Source organism: Oreochromis niloticus, linkage group LG11 (assembly GCF_001858045.2).
Source record: "Oreochromis niloticus isolate F11D_XX linkage group LG11, O_niloticus_UMD_NMBU, whole genome shotgun sequence".
NCBI lineage: Eukaryota > Metazoa > Chordata > Actinopteri > Cichliformes > Cichlidae > Oreochromis > Oreochromis niloticus.
The window spans coordinates 10019837-10043072 of record NC_031976.2 but is presented as its reverse complement, the minus strand read 5'-3'; the positions used below and the strand labels follow the sequence as shown (position 1 = coordinate 10043072).

At 39.4% G+C, this 23236-nt stretch overlaps 2 protein-coding genes across 5 annotated transcripts in view; one reads left to right on the top strand and one right to left on the bottom strand.

Moving 5' to 3' along the window:
* The window catches only part of triob (trio Rho guanine nucleotide exchange factor b), a 105806-nt gene extending 99353 nt beyond the window's left edge, over positions 1 to 6453 (bottom strand). For 2 of the 3 annotated variants that reach the window (XM_003443715.5, XM_019364894.2), the window contains exon 1: positions 6120 to 6448. In XM_003443715.5, coding sequence (XP_003443763.3) covers positions 6120 to 6189 — 70 coding nt within the window. In that variant the 5' untranslated portion in view covers positions 6190 to 6448. Of the gene's footprint in view, positions 1 to 6119 lie in introns of all 3 variants that reach the window. The other variant, XM_019364896.2, reaches the window with a different exon arrangement.
* Positions 6454 to 11810: 5357 nt separating this feature from the next.
* The window catches only part of dnah5 (dynein, axonemal, heavy chain 5), an 89100-nt gene continuing 77674 nt past the window's right edge, over positions 11811 to 23236 (top strand). For both annotated transcript variants that reach the window (XM_025911408.1, XM_019364787.2), the window contains exons 1-7: positions 11811 to 12065; positions 20130 to 20264; positions 20412 to 20496; positions 20700 to 20878; positions 22353 to 22571; positions 22749 to 22886; positions 23054 to 23230. In XM_025911408.1, the coding sequence (XP_025767193.1) occupies positions 11976 to 12065; positions 20130 to 20264; positions 20412 to 20496; positions 20700 to 20878; positions 22353 to 22571; positions 22749 to 22886; positions 23054 to 23230 (1023 nt within the window). In that variant the 5' untranslated portion in view covers positions 11811 to 11975. The remainder of the gene's footprint in view (positions 12066 to 20129; positions 20265 to 20411; positions 20497 to 20699; positions 20879 to 22352; positions 22572 to 22748; positions 22887 to 23053; positions 23231 to 23236) is intronic.

The following is a 23236-nucleotide window of genomic DNA, read 5'->3' as shown; positions in this document are numbered from 1 at the left end:
GTGATTGCAAACACAAATGCTGCCATGAAAGAGATTGTTATTTTGTCCTTGTTTAACTAGCATTTTACAAAAACCATAGTGATATCTATGTTTTTCAAACTAGTCCTGTTTTTCTGTGGAAGTTTACCTAGCAGACTCTTTAAGCAGTGCCGGCTGATTTAGCAGCGCAGGCACTGCCAATCTAAGCTTACAGTCTTTAACTCTGACCAACTGCCAATTAAGCTGCTCCGAGAAGCGACCGTAAGGTCTCAGCCTCAAGACCAGAGTAGCCTACATTTTGCAGGGTGTACTCCACCCAAGCCTCAGATCTATAATTTGATGACTGAAGGTTTTTTTGTCCCTCTAAGTATGTCATGTCCTCTCTTTCTGGATCTCACTCCAGTTCCCCTCAATCCCACATTTACATTCACTTTCTTCAATCTGTTTCTCTTTGCTTTCACTCTGCCGTTTCTCTCAGTACACACTCCATGTTTTAAGATGCATACCGCACTGTCTGTTGAAGTTCTCTTCCTCATCTACATGATTATATAAGATTTATGCTTGAGTCTGCAAGGCAACGCTAGGTCGTTATGCTTCCATCGATTGCAAGTGTGCTCAACGAAAATAAAGAATCACTGCTCAGTGATTTGGCTGCTGTTGCAGCCTGCACTGGCAGAGGTCACTGGGTTCACTTTGGGCACAGAGAGAAATGGTTCACTGCAATATCAGTACTGACTCTGGTAATAATGATTGAAGCATTTTGATTCTAGTCTTACTGCAAGAACTACTGAGGGACAAGCCATTAAAAGCAACATGGACGGAGCCCCAGTAAGCATCACTGTTGTTTAGTCAGTCGCTGGTACGATTCTGTAAACTTGTCAATGCAGTACAAGGTTGTCATAATAGTCCCTAATAGGCCAAGATCTGATATCCCAATGTTGGTGTTGTTCCTACATCATCATAATAATCGTGGTCTAGAATCAGCATTGCAACTGGCCAGTGAAGTTGCTATACCATTCTGTTAGCATTAGCCAAAGGGTTAGCTAGCAAACCAAAATGAGTTACCTAAATTTGGTTGACAGCAAACCTAACTTGATAATATATGTATGTCTTGTATATAGTATTAACAAAGAAAACATTTATTATGCTTACTATATGTTCTTAACAGTACAAGCACAACAACTGCAAATAGTTGTTCATGCCATAAAAAGTGGATCTTTGCAAAAACCCTAAACCCTAGGGCTGGGCCATATCACGGTAATACCGGTATAATGTTAGGCAATGTTAAGAAAATGAAATATCGCGATAGAATACGGGTAAAACGTGCATGCGCAGTGCCTTTGTTTTCATACGCACATGGCGGAAAAAGCATGGCGGCTAAGGAGAGTTTTGTCCGTCATTTAGCCACCAAAGCACATTTTTTTTGTACACGGCGCTCAAAAATCTCTCAAAAAATGTTTTAGTACGACTTTGGTAAGCTATGAAGCCGCACCGCTTGATGGATTGCTGGAGCATTACGGCTACTGTAGTCAGGAGCCTCGCGGAGTAATACGTACTGTGCTTCAACCTAATATTACCGTATTGTGTGTGTATAAGGACCCCAAAAGGGCACCTGTTAAGAGACATGCGTATGAAGCGGATTTTAAACTCAAGGCTATCCGTCGCGCAGTAGAACATGGGAATACAGCAGCTGCGAGAGAATTCAGAATTAATGAATCAATGGTATGGAAGTGGAGGAAGCAAGAAGAATGAGTTGAGTATGGTTTGACTTATCTGACTGTTTTGTTTCACTTAATGCGCCCGAAAAATACGTATTTGACTTATTTATTTGGCACACTGCAGTTTCATGTTGCAAGGCACCTCTTTTTAACTTTTATGGATATTATACATGGTTATGCTCAGGATATGTCAGCCCATTTCTACTGGAAATGCCCTTTGGTTAAACTTTCAGCAAGGAATTTGCATTTGCACTGTTAAATTTTTATATAGCTTTAATGCACATAAAAAACAGCTGCTTGTTTAAGTGAAAATAAATTGATGGGGTTTTTTGCACTAATAAAGTTGTGGAGTTGTAAAGTATTTTGTTTTACATCAATTATATCGTTATCGCAAATTTTCAAATATATATCGTGATAAATATTTTTGGCCATATTGCCCTGCCCTACTAAACCCTATAGTTTATTGATATTATGACTAGAGATGCCAGTCCTATGACCAGTGTAGTTGACTGTAGACTGGGAATATGGCTCTAATGCAAGATGTTTTGACAGTTATTGGACCTTCTTCCAACATACATCTGGTTGCTTTTAGGCCAATTGAGTTTCAGAGTGCAGGTCTGTACAATAATAGTATTGCACAGGGCCAGTAACTTCATTTAGCGTCACTCAAAAGACTATATGAATTAATACCTTCTATAATATACCATCATCCCAGTTTTATTTTTTTGTCTTGCCAGTAAGGCTCGCCCCAAAGCGCCTTAATGTATTTGAAAGCGGTTAATCAGAAGATATGATGGGTTGCAACATAATCTGATTTGTTGGCTCATATTGCTAGTGATGCAAGTGTCACATCACTGGCCATATGAAATACAGAACGCTCTATTCAGCATTTTGCCAAATTAGAAATTGGCAGCACATCTCAATGACAGACACCTATGTATGACATTACATGGAATAGACTCATTTAAGCATGAAATAACACTTATTGGTCAATATTTGTAGAAGTCAAACTGGATAATGATTTGCATTGTTGCACAACTTAATGTAAAACATGCAATACTCACTGCAAACTCAGAGCACTGCAACCCCAGTTATATAATTGTCTATACAATATAACTATATACATGAGAAAGAGTGCTTTTCTTTGACAGAACTACACTTCAAGTTTACTCATTTTGACAATGAGTGGATATTTAAGTTGCACACTAATGGTTGTATTGCACATTAAATAAGGATAATTGTATATAATGATATATTACAAAAAACTATATATTTAGATAGGTGTAGGTAACTTATTATAGATCAGTGCACAGTTACACATATATTATTGCAATGAGGGACTGTGTATTACATAGCTCTATTTATTTGCAGATAGTGTATATGTATATATTAGACTGTATAACCAAGAACAGACATATAATGAGTTAAATGGGGAATGAATAAGCATTTGCTTCCACCCACTCGTTTTCAAACAGGAAATGGTTTATACTTTATAGGATTTCAGTCTATTGAGTTGACTGACATAGTTTTTCACATTAATATGATGGCTTTCTTTTATTTAATGTTTCTTGGGCTTTGTTTAATCTTTATTTACATTAGTTACTTATATGTTCAAAACTAAGATCTCGGTCATTCAGCTTTCATGCTCATTTAGACAGATAAAGATATGGAACAGTTCCTGACTATTCTATATCTAGGGAAATCTTTAGTTATGAGCAACTTGCCTTGATCACAAATGACCTAATATTTTCACAGTTACGTTTTCAAGTAATCAGCAGTAGGCTTTTGCACCATGATGCCTTACTTCAAATACTTGATCCAATCCAAAATTCAAACATATTCTTGGTCTGATAGTCGACTGATTGTGCTATTTATATAAAGGATAGGGAACAACTAAATATAACTATGAGGAGTGTTATTGTACTGCCATGCCTTATGAGGTTTTCTCTGCAGTTAGGTGAAAATCTTGACGGACGCTCGAACAGCTGAGCAGTTGAATATGTCTCATCTTTGACCAGTTGCAACATTTTCGAGATTAGAGTCCAAGTCATGGCACAAGAAACCTCGGAGAGTGACTCAGCGGCTGAGCTGTGATCCACAGCAACAGTGTGGGACTCAGAGATGGAGCACCATCTGCTCACTGAAAATAATCACGCGGAGATGAACACTGAGTATTTTCGAGGACCGGTGAGAATATTATCCGTTCAGGTGAGGCGAATTAAACACCAGTGCTGGATGTGGATGTAAATGTGTTGATGAAACTCAAATCACTTTCAATCCAAATAGTCCACCAGCTTTATACATAATGTACAAGCTTAAATAGTCCAGATCGTGAAGACGTTAGTCTAAGTCAGACTCTTAGTCAGTGACCAAGCTGTTCAGGTAGCCCATCGATCACTTTAGTGTTGGTTCAGTAAAGGAATCTGCTACCTTTTGTTTTCCTTCACTGACTAACTAGGGCACCACAGTGCACCCACAGACACACACTCACACACACAAATCCCCAAAATAAGTATTCAGAATCAACTAGGATGGGCAGCTGTTTGGCAATATTTCAACATGTAACAGGCTGGCAGGGTTTAGGATTCATGCTACGCATGCAGGAACAAATTAAATAATTGACATGTTTGCATTGGGCTGAGAGTAAAAAGGTATAGAAATAGAACATAAAATGAAAGGTCAGGGAAATTGATGAATGAATCAATCAGCTTTAAGGAAATGTACATAGAAATTAATAAAAGAGTGTTGAAAGGAGGAAACTGCTAAATGGTAAAAATATATCACTTTCAATGTCAGATTGATTTCAGGTTATCAATGTATTTGAGTGCACATGATTTTGTGCTTTTGGGCATATTTTTCAAAGTCTCAAAAAGCAAAGAAAAGCGGAACTTTGACCTTTGAACTGTTCGACAGTATTCACAATGCATTTTGTTGTTTTCCCAGAACCTTCTTTTTCCATACTTTCTCTTCATAATAGGCTCTCGTAAAAGTTTCTTGAGGGCATAACCTATTTCTGTCTCCATCATGAATACTGTATGAACTGCATTTGCTGCTATATAAACAACCAAGCAGTCCAACTTCACTCTGAGCCAACTTTCCAGCCTGATACAACGCAGCTATAGGAAAATGCATTGGCAGGCATCCAACCAACCGTAACAACGGATTTGAATACAATCCATTTTGACAACATTCCTTACTGTCTGACTGGCAGGGAAGGCAATATCCAGGAGAAGGTACGGGGTTTATATCGGCTGTTTAAAAAGCGCGCACGTGCAAGCGCAAGGCTGCTGCATTTATCAATTAATTTTCACTTAAGTGGTGTAAGTGTGTGTGAGCGTGTGTGTTCCTACATGTGCGCAATCAGTGGATGTGGTGGACAGGAGACCCCAAGGCACCAGGTGTCAGAGAGAGAAACAGCTGAGAGAGAGAGAGACAGCTGCTTGTGCTGTTGTGTATCAGAGGTGGTCCCAATACTGGACTGTCAGCCTAATGATTGTCAGATTCGATTAAAGATGTATTGTATAAAGGCTGAATAGGATAAAAAGAAAACATTTAATCACAAACGTGTTAAGTCTGGTTAAGATACAGATTAAAACAGATCTTCCTATAGAGTGGAACACATAAGGAATTATTATCACTGGAGTAAGGACACTCCAGTTATCTAAAATGACACATCAAAAACTGATTCTAAAAAAATGTTTGGCACAGACACCTAAATCTTAATATATGGCTGATATCAAGGAGGCTTAAAGCCCTCTAGGACCTATAAATGGTGTTTAGATTATTTCCATGGTGAGGAATAAGGCTGGCAGGCCAATCCTTGTTTGTTGTGATGATGCCATCATATCAGGGAGGCCCTGTGCTGTAGAGTGCAACCTATTGCCCATACATGCATCTATGGCCTAGCCAATCAGTGCATAAGATGATGAGAGAGGTTCGTTAAGATCCCCATCTACTAGCTTCCCATGTTTCTCTCTATTTGAAGACATGAAAGATAAATTTTACAAAAAGATGGAGTCACATCTGGTGGGGTTCGTGATGGATACTGTGTGTATAGCATCAAAACACTCCTTCAGCCCGAGGAGACCACGGTCTAGCTCTATCACATCCACACCTTGTTGTAGCCTAGGCTGCTTGGTCCAACCCAAAATGGGGTCACTGCATAATAATCAAATCCCATATTTCAGGAGGTATGATTGGTGGTTGTCATTAAAAAGGGTGCGACATGACAACTGAGTGGTTGACTACAATGTGGTAAATAACTACAAAACTGTGAGCATCTCTCCAGCACGTCCGACGCGCACTCTGCATCTCGCCCATCACTGCTTTTTGTCATATTTGGCAACAATGTGGCAGACCACCAGTGAACACGCCGATAGCTCAGGGTCTACTAGAGGGAGACTCGCCCCTTCTCTGACTTACCGGATTTGAAAAACGCCGCTATGTCTGCCGCGTCCTTCCCAGCCTCATCTAGCCCCTCTCCTGCGCTCATGGCTGCGGTCGCTTGTGCGGAAATAGCGATAGATATCCTCAAAGTGTTAGGTTGCTGCAAGAACTATTATATCAGCAAAAGCGGGTCCTGATGCCGATCATTGAAGCAGATCCGCTCATATAGTCGGTGCTCTCTTCATTAAGCGAGAGACCTTCTCCTCCATTTTGGCCGAGAAGGGAAAATCCTGGCGACCGATCGGCGGCGCTCCCGAGTTGGGGACGTGAGGCCGACAGCCGGGGAGGAGGAGGAGGAAGGGGGTGATAATGAGAGAAGGCGGAGGTAAAAGAGGAGGGGAGTAGAAAGACTGAGGAAGGAGGGCTATTCCGATTCGAGGGGTGGGTGGGGGTGGGATATCCTGGGATTCCGTTTCGGGGGGTTTTGGTGCAGTGTGCGCCACCCAAATTTAGTGTGCGCCACAGCACATCAGCAGTCCCAGGCGTCACTTAATGCGGTGCTGATGCGGGTTGCGTGGGAGTCATACCATAGAAATTTATGCTTTAATTGCTTCAAGCTCAGATATTACATCAGATCTGATCTGGAAAGGCACAGATGTCCATCTCGGCACAGTGAAGTTGTATTAACATATCTGACTTTCTCATATAGTCCAGGCCTTTCTAATTCTTACGAAAGAAAACACGATTTCACATGTTCACGGGGGGTCACTGAGTTCTGGTGTTGCATTATTTAGTTCCCGGTTTGCTTTTAGTTGCTGCAAGGTGTCGCGTGTCTTCTCTCAGTGATGCCAATCCACCCACGCTTTTAGTTATAACAGGGTGAAAACGACCGTGGCAGAGAATGACATCATCATCCTCTCTTCATCTCCTCTGTGATGAAGAGGATGCTACAGCATGAGGTCATTTGCCCCACAAATCTAACCCAGTTCAACAGGACAGCTGCAGCTCAGTCCTGGAGGAACAGGACGCTGCTGCCATCTAGGGGCTGTCGTCACATATTGCCTCGGGAGGTCAGCAGCGCTGCACGGAGGAGATGTTTGCGAATAGAAATTGACTCCTCAACTTCATTACCTCCAGCAGTTGGCGGTGTTTGTAAAAGTAAGCATATTGACTAAGCCAGTGACTCTCACCCAGGAGTCCAAGAACTAAACGGGGTGCTTTTACACTTTCAGTACAACAATTAGGTCACCTACTTGGACATACAAATAAAAAGAAAGGAAGGAAAGAAAATATAGTTAAGTAGAAATAAAAAGGTATATGGGGCGCCTCAGGCCCCTCCATGGTATGTACCACCGGCAGATAGAGGAAGTGGCTGATATCTAGAAATCCTACCAGTAGCTGGACAAAGATGGACTGAAGAGAAACACCCACTCCGTCTTTCGTTATATTTTGCTTTCAAGAAGCCTGTCTTTTAATGTAATTTTTAAAATGATTTTGAGAAATAGTTTTCCGGGCTTTAGGAATGGTTTTCAAAGTTTTCTTTGGTCAAAGACTTCCCTTTTCACTCATTTTAAATCCATTCTTTGTACTTGATGTTGTTTTTTCTTTATTGTTTTGTTTGTTTGTTGAACTACTTAACACTAACCTATAAATTGCTCAAGCATAACAAGGCAGCTAACTCAAGGGATGATCCAATCTTGTGTCCAGCAAAGTTGATCCATCTACTGTTCACAGAAGCCTCATCAGAAATGTTTTCAGTGGAAGGATGGCTGTCAAAGAAGCCATTCTTAAAGAAGGCAAACAGAAAGAAAAGGCTCAGGTATGACAAGATACACAATAACCTGTTTCATGGAGTGATCACTCCCAATTTGAAAATTTCAGTTCAAATTGTTGTCAGTCTGTATGCAGGAGGTCAGGGGAGAAATGTAACAGTGAGAGTCTACAGTTATTTGTAAGAGATGGAGTAAAACGTGACTTAGGGGATCTTGTCAAAATTGATGGAAATATGAATGAAGAAAAGCTGTCAGATTTTGATCCACCATATAATACCAGTTTGGAAAATGTCTGATTGGTAACGGCTTCATTTTATACCTGGATGGGGGAAAATAAATACTGTACATTAACAAACAAAAAAGAGCACATGATGGCAGTGCAGTCAATGATACAAAAACATTTTCTACATTTTGGTGGTCATTTTCTGGTTGACCGTTTGATGATTGGTTTTAACATGTCTGACACTGGAGATGTGAACAGTGTCAGTTACATTAAAGTTTAGTGCATAAGACCAAGCATATTTTTATGATCATCCATGCATCACTGCTACAGTATCTTTCAGTTTTGATAATAAAGACTACAAAATAAGAGTCGTAAGCACAGTACAGAAAAGAAACTGCTGAGCTTTGTTTTTGATCAAGTGGAAAGAAAACCTTGTTTTTCTGCAGCTGTTCATCCCTCCCTTTGATTGCACTGCATTTACCTTGCAGGTTAACATGCTGTCAGAAATTTCATGCTGCATCATAGATGGCTTTAGAGATCATGACATTTTCATCTGGAAGTAAAAGATGTATGATTAGAAACATCACACCTCTGCTGAAAATGATTCAGAATGGGTCTATTATGAATGATTACTTCACAGCACTTTGACACACAGGTCTTAAATCAGTGCATCATTTATTATTTAAATATTCAGACGTGTATACATTTAATACTAGTGATAGACCTGACTAGGGTACTGAGCAAATACACCAAATCATTCTGCGATGGGAACCAGAAGATGCTTTACAGCAGATTATAATCATGTATATATTTCCACTTGTAGTCTTTGGTGGTTTAACATGTTAGACATTGCAGAAAAGCTATCAGGACAAGAAACTACAAAAGGAAGACAGCCTGGGGCTCAACATCCCTTGAAGTAATGGAGAGAGCAGTCTTTGATTTAATGGGTGGGAAATCCATAAGATCAGTTACAAAAGTGAGGAAAGTTGACAAATCAACACTTTGGCGGTACAGTAAAAAGAGGCAGGCACTCAAATACACACACACACACACACACACACCCTGGTTCTTAGCAGTAAATCCTGAAAAAGTACAGATGACACTGCAAAGGGGGCATGATATTAAAGTGTTTCTATTTCAACCTCAAAAGTACATCTCACTAAACAAAAGAGAAATGAAAAGGATTCAGCGCATCAGATTTAACTGGAGCCTGTTTAGTGTCAAACATATGTCTGATCATCTGCACATGAGGATAAAATTGTTAGCCCTGCCCCCAGTGAAATTTTCCCTTTTTTTTAAGTATTTCCATTGTGATGTTAAACAGAGAAAGGCATTTTTAACAAAACTTTTCCAAACATCCTAATTTCATTTTTTCACGTTGTTTCACTTTGCACAAAGAAACTAAATTATTTCACAAAAAACAAAAACTACCACAGTCAAAATTATTAATTCTCCTGATGCTAATAGAAAATTGTGTATTCTGGATAAAAGTCTGCAGTTTTTTGGTGTCGTTATCTCACACACGTCTCCCGAGCAATGCTGGCCCATTCTTCTTTGGCAAATCTCTAAAGCTTTTCCAGATCTGATGTTCTTCTAACATGGACCTTGGTTTTCAGTTCACCCCACCCGGATCAAAGTCAGGGCTTGGTGTAGACTAGTCAGTAATCTTCACTTTGGTCGCTTTGGAGGTAAGTTCTTCACCAGAAAAAGATGTATGTTTTGAATCGTTTTCATGTTGGAAGACAAAGGGAAGACCCAGACTGAGCTTTGCTGATGACTGCTTGTTTTCTTTCCGACTGTCCTTCTTTCTTCATGGTTTCTTCCACTTTGATGAGATTTCCAGTTCCTGGTGAACTGAAGCATCCCCACAATTCAATTCAGTTTTATTTATACTGGACCACATAACAACAACAGTCGCCTCAAGACACTTAATATGTAAGGTAAATACTCCCACCACTGTGTTTTACAGTGGGGACGGTGTTCTCTCCCAAACATATGCAGCATCATAAGCCAAAGAGCTCTAGTTTGGTCTCATCTGACCAAAGGACAGAATTCCAGTATGCATACTCTTTCTCCAGCTTGTCCTTAGCACACATCAGTCTGGCTTAAAGATGTCTGTAGAAGTGGAGATTTTCTTGGTCTGCAATCTCACAGTCAATTCCTGTGCAGTGGTTTTCTTACAATTCCTGACGTGACTAAGTCATTGACTGGTGTCTTTGCAGTTATTCTCATTAGACACATTTAAACGCCTTAGACATATTTCTCATTAGTTTTCTTCACAGAGTCTTGGAATCTTTTGCTTCTTGCCTCTGCCAGGCTTGTTCTGTACTCTGGGGCGCTCTTTAAATTTCTTGATGATACTTCCCACTCCAGTTCTTGACATTTGGAAATCCTGTGATAACTTTGTACATCCAACTCCTGCTTTGTGAGCATAAGCAATTCTTTTTCTCAAGTCTAAACTGATTTCTTTTGTTTTTGGCATGATGCTTCCTCGAAAGACAGCTCAAACCCACGCTGAAGTATTTATGCTGTGAGTAAGTTGGAAGATAACTGTCAGTTTTAACTTGATTTTAAAGGCTTTGAGCATTGCAAAGTTAAAGCATATCATTGCACAACAGTGGATTGTGCTATGGCTCAGTACTTTCATTTTCAGGAGCCCATTAAACTGTAGAACAATTTACTCTTAAACTCCAAAAAGCCTGCTGTTGATCTCAGTAAATGAAAGAGGACTGTCTCCTCTCCTCTTTGGAGATTTGCAAATGTGGATAAGAGTGGCAACACACTGGATGGAAGAAAATGTTTAAACCAGTTGAAAACAGACATTTTCTTAGGAACCTAGTGTATGGAAATATTTAGTAATTCTTTCTTTAAACTGACAAGATTTTCTGCTGTTGCATTTTGTAATTGTTCCATATAAAATACTGATGTTAAGTGGCACAGTTGGGCAAATAGTGTTGAATGGAGGAAACAATTTAAATCTGGCATCTTAAATCATCTGTATTGTTGTGTTGGTTTGCCATAGTCTGAAGACGACAAGGTCAGACTGGGAATGATTTTAGATCATTTCATTAAAAAATTAAAAGCACATAGGCCAGTGAACGCATAATGCTTATTTGTGAAAGAGGGAGAGTTTTCAACCTCACGTTGCAGTTCACTGGATTGAACAGCAGGTGGTAATGCTACATAAAAATAATGACCTGAGACCCAAACGCACAGCAGCCCATGCATTGGACAACTGCTTCTCAATCACTGGAATGCATGAATCATCCTGCTGAATTTATAAGAGGGCCACTTTAGATCAACCTGCTTATCAGCAATAACGCAGCATTATACATGAGAAGATTTTCTCTTTCATTTTAAAATCTGCTATTAAATCTTCAATGTTTTGCGCGTAAAAGCCTCCCACACTGCTGACTCAGTAACTGCAGATTTCCAAACAGTTTTATGTTAATACCAGAGGAGGCATGGACATGGGTTTCCGTGGATGAGCAATTCCTATCAGTTTGAAGGTGGCCCTCTACTTTGGCTCATGTAGTGCATGTTTATATCTGCGTGGTTACCCCGTGACAGGAAGTCCTCTAGATAATTCCATGGCCCTTTTGATCCACTGCTGGCTGTAATGTGAAACACCTGCAACAAAATAGCCAATAAGTGGCCCACTTTTTTTTTTTTAAAGACCAGCCCTCTCTCCCTTTGCCCCCTTTTACAAATACCTCGTTACCTTGGAAACCACTAACAACACGAGGGGCCTTCCTGGAAAGTGAGAGCGTCAACAAAATCACTAGAAATTATACCCCCAAAAATAATGGAGTAAAACTCCTTTGCTTGGTCCAAATGAAGCTTTTGATATAAAACTGAGTTACTGAGGAGGCCTGTCCGTGAAGGAATGCTGGAGCCATGTCCTTCAGCGCCAGGATCGCTAAAGTGAGCTACAGGAACAGACCCACCCAGCCTTCCGTGGCTGTGGAGTCACTCAAGGAGATGCAGGTTTGATCCCAAATACTCTCAAAAGTGTCTATAACACTTTTTCTTTTGTATTTATTTATAGTTCTATGAGCTAAGTCTCCTAGTTGCCCTTAATGTTCTGTGTTTCTTAAAGCCACCATTGTTATTTATATGTGTGGGTTTATTGTTTGGTTGCACACTTAATTGTATTATAAACAAGTAAATTATACAAAAACAATAGTTTTAATTTTTTTAAACTATAAAATATATGTCGGTGATTTTTTAGAATTTTTTTGTAAATTATGTCTTCAGTATTTCCGGATTCTTCTGTTGATTTGTACAAGTAAGTAAGACGATTTTGCCTTCATTCAGCCTGTATCCTAGAATCAGGACACCAGTTTTTCCTTTCCACTTTTGGTAACCTAACCTTTTTTGTTTTGTATTATGCATATGCAAATATGCATTTTATTTATTTATTTACTTTACATCTTGTGTAGTTGCTATATAGTGCAAAATATCCGATATTGTCACGAATCAAACTGATTTTTAAATTTAATTTCAGTACCCAGCAACACTTTAACTTTGCCCTAAAGGGAAATCTGTCAGTGCAAGAGATAATCTGATGTGATTTCATTACCATATTTTCAATATATGATTATTTTTCAATTTTTTTCTGTAATTAATTGAAAAGTGAGCGTTGATATAATACTGCAGTAATTGAGCACAGGAAGATGTAGCTAACCCAGCAAGATAATGAGCTGCAAGAGTGAAACACCAGAAATGTCGTTCTCTTGTGAGAGAGGGGAGAAAAAAAAAGACATTGATGGGATTAATTTGCACTTCATTTTCACCTCAGGAGCTCTCTAAGCCCTTCGGAAAATTGCTCGGAGACTCACTACACTATTAGATTCTCTGGCCTAACAGCAGGCAAAGATAGCTGTGGCACAAAACGACTGTAATGTGTGGTTGATGTATTGTCAGCCTCAGCCCACCAGATGGCGGGGTTTCCATAGTGTTGCTGCTGTGTTATTGGCTTAGCTGCAGGAGGCTGGATGATGTTGCCCAAAGACAGCTGAACAGTAAACTTGAAATGAGCAATGAGTTTCCAGCTTCTGTCATTCATGTGGAACTCTGTCATTATTACAGTGACTGGTCTTTGTGGGGTCTGTGACACACTACTTTTAAAAATCTCCTTTTGCCTGTAGGTGCTAAGAAAGTCAGATTAGGCCAGGATGGAAGTTATAATAGTTCATTTTATTAGTTAGTTTTATAAACTTTTAAACTTTAATCTGCATAACCCCTTTCCCTGTTAATTGGTCTTCTGCCTTTAGTCAAAGCACAGCCTTTCACACATTTTAGAAATGTTAAATAGCTATGCTTCCTTGCCTCCCAATAGCAGTGCAGCACTAAATATGGCACTTTAAACCAAGTACATGTTTAATTAGTATGCAATAGACATGAGCATTGGTAACTAAGGCCCCCTGCACTCCATGTCTATGTGTCAGACCCACTGACTTCATGCAAAATACTCTAGTTTCTTGCTTATTTTTCTACAATACTGACCATAATGAAATAGAATTGGCCGAGACATTCCTGCATTGTGCGAAAAGACAGGCCAGATGAAGCAATGTCAGTTCATTAAATTCAGTTTTCGGCATTGGACCCAGCGGCACCAAATGCAAGGAGACGCCATGGTCCACGAAAGGAGAGTAAAGTGTATTAGGCATGACATTTATGAGCCACATCTTTCTTAAACATATTTGCTTAAGCTGTCTGTGCTTCTGTCAGTGTGAGCAGTCACTGTGAAAAACTGTGAACTCTTGTCTGTCTGTGTCTTCAGATCTCACCACCTCCTCATTTATAATTTACAGTCACTCTCATGTTTCATGGCCGCTCACAACCAGGCAGTTCCACACAGAAAATCAGCCATGGAATAGTGAAAAATTGATGACCGACCCACTCTGTAATGCAAAGCTTTGCAACCATTTCTTCACTATCTGACTCACAGTCAAATCCTCGTGGAGAGGGCTGTGCCTCTCATCGGCAAGATGCGACTGTAAAAAGGAACTGAATATTAATTGGTGGTGATGGTGGGGTTGTGTGTGCACATGTGCACATGCATATGTGCTCTCTAGGTAAATAATTAGAATTACCCCATTAGCGGGGTAGTGCATGCTTAATCTCATTAGGTTCTAATCTATTGTCTTTCCTGATTATTCGGTGAATTGTAAAATGTCACAAAAGCTATTTAAGTTTGCAGTGACATGGAAAGAAGCAGCGCAATCTCACATTTCAGAAGCAAGAACAAGAAAATGTTTAAAAAATAAATCTCTCTAGCGTGGGGATTCCTCCTCACCTCATAACTGTCTGATCAGTGCCGCTCCAGGCAGACTTAGACAATGGAGTTCAAGGGATCTGCTAACATAACAACTGATTGAATAGCAGATTTTTTTAGGCATCACACTGCCACATATCAGGCACAATGAGTCTACCAATAAGTCTGTTAGGCAACTTAATGATAATCATGTTACGCTTACTGCTTCACACAGTGGACATGGTATTGAGTTCAATCCTATACTGTTTAAGTGCTGATCCAGGTGACGACCTTGCATCGGCTTCCTTTTCTATAAGCATCAAGTTTTACTCTTGCTTAAACTGAATTTCCATGTTAATTTAATTTCTAGTAATTTGTAGCACTTGCTTTCAAAGCAAAGTACCATTGCCTGGTAAATTACACTACTGGCTATATCAAATGACTCGCCACATTTTTTCCTTTAAGAGGCGAGTAACGCATTCTCTAATAGAGCCATTTGTACTACAATGATGCAACATTTATTTTTTATTCACTTCTGTTTCTGTATTTTTTTAAAAGGTTGTACCTGATACTATCTCCCTCTAATGATGTATTCTGCAACCTTTTCATTCCACCCCCCACCCACCACCCTCCATCCTTCATCCTATTGTTGTAACAGACTTGTAAGGTGAGAGTTGGACCTTGATAATTACCCTGCTGACAGGAGGTCATCCAACACCGCGTTATCTAGTTAGCAGTACCCTTTTAGGAGAAACAGTCTGATAATTTCAGGGCAGCAACCTTTCTCACATGACAAACAGGAAGGCTGATTGCTCACATAGTGTAGCGCAGCCACTTGTTCGCTGTCTTGTCTTCTTTGTTGGAAGCTTTAACTCTCTGATGTCATGAAAAACGCAGACAATTAAGAGGGTGGAATGACTTGAAAAGAAGTGTCAGCGTGAAAGGCCGACAGCGACTATGCTGCATTTCAAGCCAGACTATCAAAACAAGGTAAGGTGACCCAAGAGTTCTGAAGTTACAGATGACTTGAGCTTCTTGACTATCAACTTTGGCCAAATGCAATTCATCATTAATGTGTCGGGATTTAGTAAACAGCTGTTGTGTTTGGAGCGTGTATGTGGTGGAAAGCTTAAGCAACACAAAACCATGCAGTTGTGAAAGTAATTTTAAGGGCATTTAAGTGGGTTTCTGTTCAGGAAGGCCTGGTTTTATATGGCAGAAAGCCTAAAATAAGTTTGGCAAATGTGTCATAAAATGATAAAACAAGTGTAGAAGTAATTCTTTGTCAGAAAAAAACACAACACAAACTGCTGGACACAAGATTACATTTATTTACAATGTATGTCATGATGTTGCAATGATAAATCCCAATTTTAACACCCGTGTTAGCATCCAAAGAACCCGTTAACACGACACTGCAAATGCAGACTAAAAAAAATGCGTTCACTAAGTGGAAAAGATCAAAATCATAATGCCACATCACATGTTTTTATTTGTTTATTTATGTATTTTTAACTTTTAACATGATTAGGTGTTAGGTAGCTGATTATACAAATAAAACATATCTAAAATTTAGACAAACAAAGCTGATCTGTTTTTGAAATTAGTACAAAAATTACATCCAAGCAAGCAGAAAGGTTTGCTGCGGCAAACTGGACGGAAACTGTGACTGTTGCTATAAAAAAAATAAAACTTACCTTTTAAAATCCACTAAATCAGTTGTCCCTGAACTCTATATTGCTACTTTTTGTCAAAATTTCATCTGGAGCTCAGAATCTGTAATTACCGCTTCATCTATGCGCTTTGGTGAGCGTGTCCATGGGCTTAACACAGAATTCACTCCCAAGCACTTATTTGCACTGTTACATTATAGTGAATGCTGACAGCTTTGTTCTGGTGTGCTGCTAATCCTGTGAGCCAGCGATTACCTCAGTGTTTGACCCTTGTGCATCTGTGTTTGCATTCCTTTATGCTAGTTCATTAGCATACACTACACATGTGCAGACAGAGCTGTGAGTTTTTCCTTTCCGAGCATCACTCCATCTATGGGGATTTCAGCCTAAAAGCGAGGGTATGAAGCCCCATCTCATAAAGCTCTCAAATTGCCAGTGCTTTTAAGTCGAGTGCCTCTTAACATTTTGACATATTGCTTGAACTACAATGTCAGAATGAAGCAGGCGTTTTACTGTTCTTAAGGGATCATATCTACCCTGACATCACCTAGCTGTGAAAAGTCATACACTTCTGATGGCAGTGGCCATTATACATAACGAAAGTATAGCCCAAACTCTGCTAGTTGAGCGCTCACCACTGACAACTTGATAGTGCTAACCCTTCCAGGGTGAGAGTATATGTCTCCCCTGTGTACATACTGATGAGAACGTGATAGCAGGTTTTAGAGAAGGTATACACGGGTTGGCTTGAAGAGACGAGGAGTTGTCATGTCGCAGGTGTATAGAAAACAGCTCTGGAGACAAATTGTTTCCAAAGTCATTCAGGTAAGAGAATTCATGCAGCAATGGAATTGTTTTTATTGTAGGGTCATTCGAGGTTTTCTCTCTCACATAATTTTCACGAGCCATTGGCTCCAACGTTTTAGACTTTGAAATGAAATGAACAAAACTAATGGCAAAGCTTTATCTACAGGGACTGAGTTGACTTTGACAGCGTGTGTCTGCTGTTTTCTATTCCCTGGATGATTTGGATTAAAACGGATGAAATTTATCAGATGCTAAACTGTCCTCGTGCACATTTGTGTTTTCTCTTTAATTCCAAAAGCCACAGTTTGTTTATTATAGGGATTCTCTGTCTCGCCATAGCTTATCTCAGGATGGGGCTTTGTTTGCTTCTGAAAGCTATTAGCATTGTGTCTGTTATTATTTGGGTCTTTCGGCGCTGGCTTCTGTGTCTGTGTCATGGGAATAACTAAATGTGGATTTGTGTTTTTGTGTTTTGCCGGCTTTTGTTGACTAGTGTATTTTTTGTGTTTGTGTATTGCATTCACTGGTGACTTAGTCTGCTTGTTTGAATAATCTGCGCCACAATGCAATGTGCCTGTATTGTTTGTGTCTACCCTGAAGACTGAGACTTGGCTGTTCATCCAATTTGAAATAAGGGCAGAGAGAAGGTGTGTGAAATGGCTGGTCGCCTGGCAACGGTTGGCTTGGTATCCTTTTTTTTTTTTTTACAGTCAGTCCATGATGTTAGTGTGTGTTTATGTGTGTGTGTATGTGGTATGTGTGTGTGTGTGTTTCCAGAGAGTTTCTGTAATGGTTTAAACAGATGGGTGTTACATTTATTTTTTCATGCAAGAAAAGATCATATTGAAAATATAATTAATATTTTTGAATCGAGACTGAGTGCGCTTGATTAACACTGATCGATAGCTCATTCTTTTGTTTGTGATATATTCTTTACGACAGGATAGCAGAGCCCTGATAGCCATACACTGCATTAATATTAAGTGTCCATACTGTCTTAAGTCACCCAGTTTGCTTCCAAGGAGCCAGACATTCTTGCATTTTTCAAGGGTCTAGAGTTTCGTAGTTCTCAAGGCTTTCTGAAGGTCTTTAAAGGTTTTTCTTTGGATTGAGGCTTTTTCATTTACATTCAGTGCAGTCTTTGTACCCGTCCATTTTCAGAGGAATGCTGATTGTGTTTCATTGTAAAGCCACTTAACACTGACCTATTAATAATCAAAGCATTCAAAAAGATACCTAACTCAAGGGATTTGCCGCTGTTGTGTCGGCACATAACTTCACATTCACTTTCACCACTTTGTTACTGGCAACCTGTGGCAGTGTCCCCTTAAAAAATTTAAGTAAATGAACAAGTGGAGGACAAAAAACGAGTGGTAGTCATAAAAACAACTTTGGTATGTTAATAAAATTGACGTAACTAAGATGATCACTGCAGATATTGACTATCAAACCCATCAGAATTGTCCAAACTCAGTTTTTTTTGTCTTATATACTATAATTCAAAAAGTGCTCATGGGTTAACCATCTGAACTGTGCAGACTTTTGTTGTGCTTTCTAAAAACACTGTTATCTTTTGAAGTGACCTTTTAAGCAAGGAAATGCACACAATGTTCCAACGGAAGATTTGGGGAAAAAATCCTAATCGTTAACATTTCTACCAGGATTTCTGTGAAGTGAATAATTATGCAGATTTTGCAGCTGCTGTAGTTAGACAGCATTTTAGTTCTTTTAGTCTTTTTTTCTCTTTTTTCACTACAGACACTTGGATGTCAGCTTTGGTATTTCTTGGTCTTGTTTAAAGCCACTAATGTGCTGATATGTTGCTGTTCTCCCAACTATGCTGACACTTACAACCTGAGAGATTAGGGTGTTTTCCACTGAAGAGACTAGTGGGCCGTTTTAATTTGGCCATCAGATTTGTGCGTGTTCAAACTGTGGGAACTTTGACATGCTCCTGATAACCTTGGCTTCACATGTCCAACTCCCCCTTAGCCCTAACAGACAGCATAGCTTGACCACTATGATTTGTGGTATATATAGAGTTGTCCTTTGTTTATGTCCAAGTATTTATGTCCTCCGTTACACGCCAAATTTTTTCCTCAATCTATTTGTTTTCTCCAAAACTTTTTTTCACCTCATCCCATTTTTTCTTCTCTTCCCTGTACTCATCTATCATATAATTTATATTCTTCCCTTTCACCTTCTTGGTATTCAGTCATTTTAATCCCTTCTTTAGCTCTACCTTTGACAGCTACATTCCTCATCCCTGTTTTTCATGCTGTTGCTTGATATCAATCCAGTCTTTTGGATTTGATTTTTTTCCACATTGTTTCTAATGTAAGTCTCAGATCTCAACCTCTAAAGCCTCACCGGGGTTGCCATTTGGTTTCCTTATGCCATTGCGCACTACAGACATTTACAGTATTCTTGACACAGTTATTTGAGAATAAGCCAGCATATAGTTGCAAAATCACTGTTTACTACAAGCCAACCACATCAATGTGCACACAAGAAAAGAGAGGCCAGACAAGGAAAATACATCACTTATTATGTGATACTCAGTGTTAAAGTTTAATCCAACTGTTTCAAATTGTCTAAACAGGTTGCTGTATAAAAGCAATAGCTCTCAAGAGTAATTTTGGTATAGCTATGATGCTAGAAGTGGACTGACAAAAGCAATGTCAATGTAAAAATATTTCAAGCCAGGAACAAAGATTCCTATTATCTCCTGTTTGATTAAAAAATAATTTCTATACAGATGAAAGGCAAATGAGCGATTTTAGATGCACCCTACTGCAACGGCTTCATGCAGCACCAGGTTTCATGTAATCTGTTTGTTGGCTGACCTTGTTCCTGTGTTACTAAGCAGCACGACCTGACGACCCATTGTGGCTGATTTTGCTCCCCAGACCTAAACACAAGCCACTGCACGCAAGCAGCAGAGTCTCAAGTAAAAGAGTGGCAGTGAATCTTTTATATATGAAACTCGAGTTTTCAGTGCTCAAGAAACTACCTGGTACCAGACCCACCTGGCCTTTTTGACGGCCACGTCTGGCCCATGTACCTGAAACATAAGAATGCTGCAGAACAGCATTATTCACAGTTAACTGAAATGTATCCAACTTTCTTTAAAACTCATTGTGTTCTTTGGGTCCTGTACTTAAACAATGCCTAAGCTTCAGTCAGTTGAAAGATGGTCATGTGATGGCTGAGCTTTCCATTCAAAATACTTTGAAAAATTACACAGGTTACATTTTTATTGAATTGAACTCGGTATTTAGTAATTCAAAATTTTGGAACTTTTTTTTTCAGCAAAAGTTGAAAGAGGAGCGTGAAGCCAAGCGGGCTCAGCTGGATGGAAGACATGACTATATCTTCAGTATTGTGGCTTCATGCTTGGGGCTGGAGAAAGCAGATGTGGAAGATGCCATATTGGAGGGGAATCAGGTATTTTGCACATAAATGTTCTAACAGATTATATTGTTTTATTGGACAACTTTACAGGGCTTAAAAGACAGAAACAAACGAACAAAAAATGTGGTGCATCTACAATGGGACTGAACAGTGCTGAAGTTTTGTTTTCATCTTTGTCAGATTGACCGCATGGAGCAATTTTTCATGGCTGACGGTCTTCCACACCTAATGTTCTACTATCAGGACACTGAACCAACTGTAGCAGGTACCATGAAAATCTAGGTTGTATTGTGTAACCCTGCATCACAGCAGCTTTAGCTCTATCTTATATGAAATTGTCTTTGTCACTAATACAGATCATAAAAGTAATCCATTCTCAAGTAAATGCCACAGTGTTAAAATCAGAATAAGAAGTCAAAGTTGGTTACCATGACACCTTTTGTTGTTTCCAATCCTTTATGCGAGCAGCAGCAGCACCAGCAGCTACAGCCTCTGTGCCCGCCCAGCCTGTTGCCCAGCAGCCTGGTCACAGCAAGAAGTCCAAAGTGTTTGTAACAGATGGGAGGGATGTGGCACTGACCGGAGTGTGTGTCTTCTTCACCAGAGCCAATACTTCAAAGGCAGTCACCTCTGAGAACATACACAGAGTGAGTCAGTTTGTATTGTTTTGGGATATCTAAGTTATTCATTTCTTTGCGAGAGAGGAGGGATTTAAAGTCAATTAAAACCATGCAAGTGGACAAATTTAACCATGACTGTGTTGTGGTTGTGAGCACTACGGGAAGTCAACTTTTATCACTTTGTGAAACGTAATTAATGATAGGCACTGAGTGTCACAAGGCAAATGTTCCGATTTTTTTACATTTTACTTGTTCTTATCATGCATGATATCCAATTAACTAAAAAAAGCTTCTTACACCCAGAGGTAGTGAGGCACTGGGGGAGCTCAGTAATGGCACTGTGATAGCACAGCTGGTTCTGGCTATTGATTCCTACTGAACACCTGCTATCTGCAGCAAAGTTAATCACCACCACTGATAACAGGTCCTGTTTGCTACAAAACACCCTCAGCTAGAGACAGAGGAAAGCAGGATTCTGTGTGTATGTGTGTGTTTGTGTATTCATGTAATGAGAATGAGAGAAAGCACTTGTGTGTACTTCTCTTGCTAAATTTCCTAATTAGTCGCTTCAAAAAAATTCAAGGGCACATCAGGTGTTCAGGTGTTACTTGACATTTGGGTGGATTAAGTTAGAGGAGTTATTATTAAAAGGGAGGTGTCCAGCTCATGGCTGAGAGAACCTGTTCACCAAAGATTCACAATTATGTGTTGCTGGCAAATTGTTCATGAACAATGGTAAGTTGCTAGGTGATTAAAATTAAGTCAGTTAACTAGCAGCCACAGGGTGAATGGATACATTGTATTCTCTAGATGACTGTGCCACACCTTTGCAGGGTTAAAGTAGAATAGTACAGTAATAAATGATTCATGATTATTATTAACAATGTTTAATAATCATATTTTTTAATTCATTTGAAAACCAGTCCGTCAGCATGACCCAAGCTGTTATGTTAAAGTTATAGCCGATTTATAAATATTATTGCAATTTATATCATGAAGTTTATAACACTTGGTTCAAAAAATTATAAGTAAGCCTTTGGGACCCATGGATGGTCCTGTAATTAAACCCTTAGAAAACCACAATAACATCTGACAGTCATTTAAAAGGGAGTCATATATTTTTAATTTAGTCACATATGTGCTGGTTCTCTCTTATCAGATATTATACAGTACAATCACACAAACTAATTAAATCTAATCTAATAAATGTAATATTATAACTATGATTGGTAAACATTATGTTCTTTTTGCTAGCAGTATAGTAACTTTTTTAATGCTTTTTTAAAGTATTACAGCAGATTTTTAATAGCTTCCCAGACTCACTTGAAGGACACATGCATAGTTGGTTCATTATAGTGTCTACACTACACTAACCCAGGGAGACTTCTGCCAAAAGCCAAAAGGTTTTCTTTGCCAACTAGTAAGCTAGGAAAGTCTCTTTTGCGGCATGTTTAATATATGAATGCTGAGATTTTTATTATCTTTTTTTACTATTTTCTAGGATGTAAATTTCAACATGTTGGATACAACGGAAGGCGGTCTTTTAAAAAGTGTGGAGCAGCTGCTCTCTGAGATCTTCATTCCCACACTGAGGAAGATGAACCATGGCTGGGGAGAGGGGACAAGTCCTCAGACCCTGGCTGTCAAACAGGACTTCATATCTTCATTGGAAAGCTTTGTGTCTGTGTTGGCTGGAGCACAGGAGAGCCTTCAGGAAAAGGTAGGGGACAGACAATGTCACTAATAAAAGCACGGTATTACCAAAAACTACATTAAATATGAAATACATAGTAGGTTAGATTAACATAGATAAATAAACACAGTTTAAATATTACATACACTTACATTATAATAAGTGTATTGCAAATAAAGCAACAGGACACAACTTTGCTTTCAGGTTACCTTGAAAGAGTGCGACACCTTTGACTTGAGGGTACTGAAGGGCCCATCTGACTACGTGGCAGCTGCCAGCAGCACAGAGACCATAGAGAAGATAGAGGCCTGCATGAAAGTCTGGATCAAACAAATAGAACAGGTGAGAAGGGACTCTCATCGTGTTTCTCCTCAAACTTAATACAAAAAATTACTCTCATTCATTTATTCCAAGTTTTCTGCCATTTTATTTGAATGTGCTTGTATCAGATGAAGGATAAACTGCAGGCCTAAGTTTCAACAGCAATATCGAATGTCTTTATTCTGCAGGTTTTAGCTGAGAGTGACCAGCTTAGAAAGGAGGCTGATGATCTTGGCCCTCGGGCTGAGCTGGAGCACTGGAAGAAACGGATGACTCGCTTCAACTACCTTCTGGACCAGCTGAAGAGCCCCGATGTCAAGGCTGCTCTGGGTGTGCTCTTGCTGGCTAAATCTAAGCTCATAAAGGTCAGA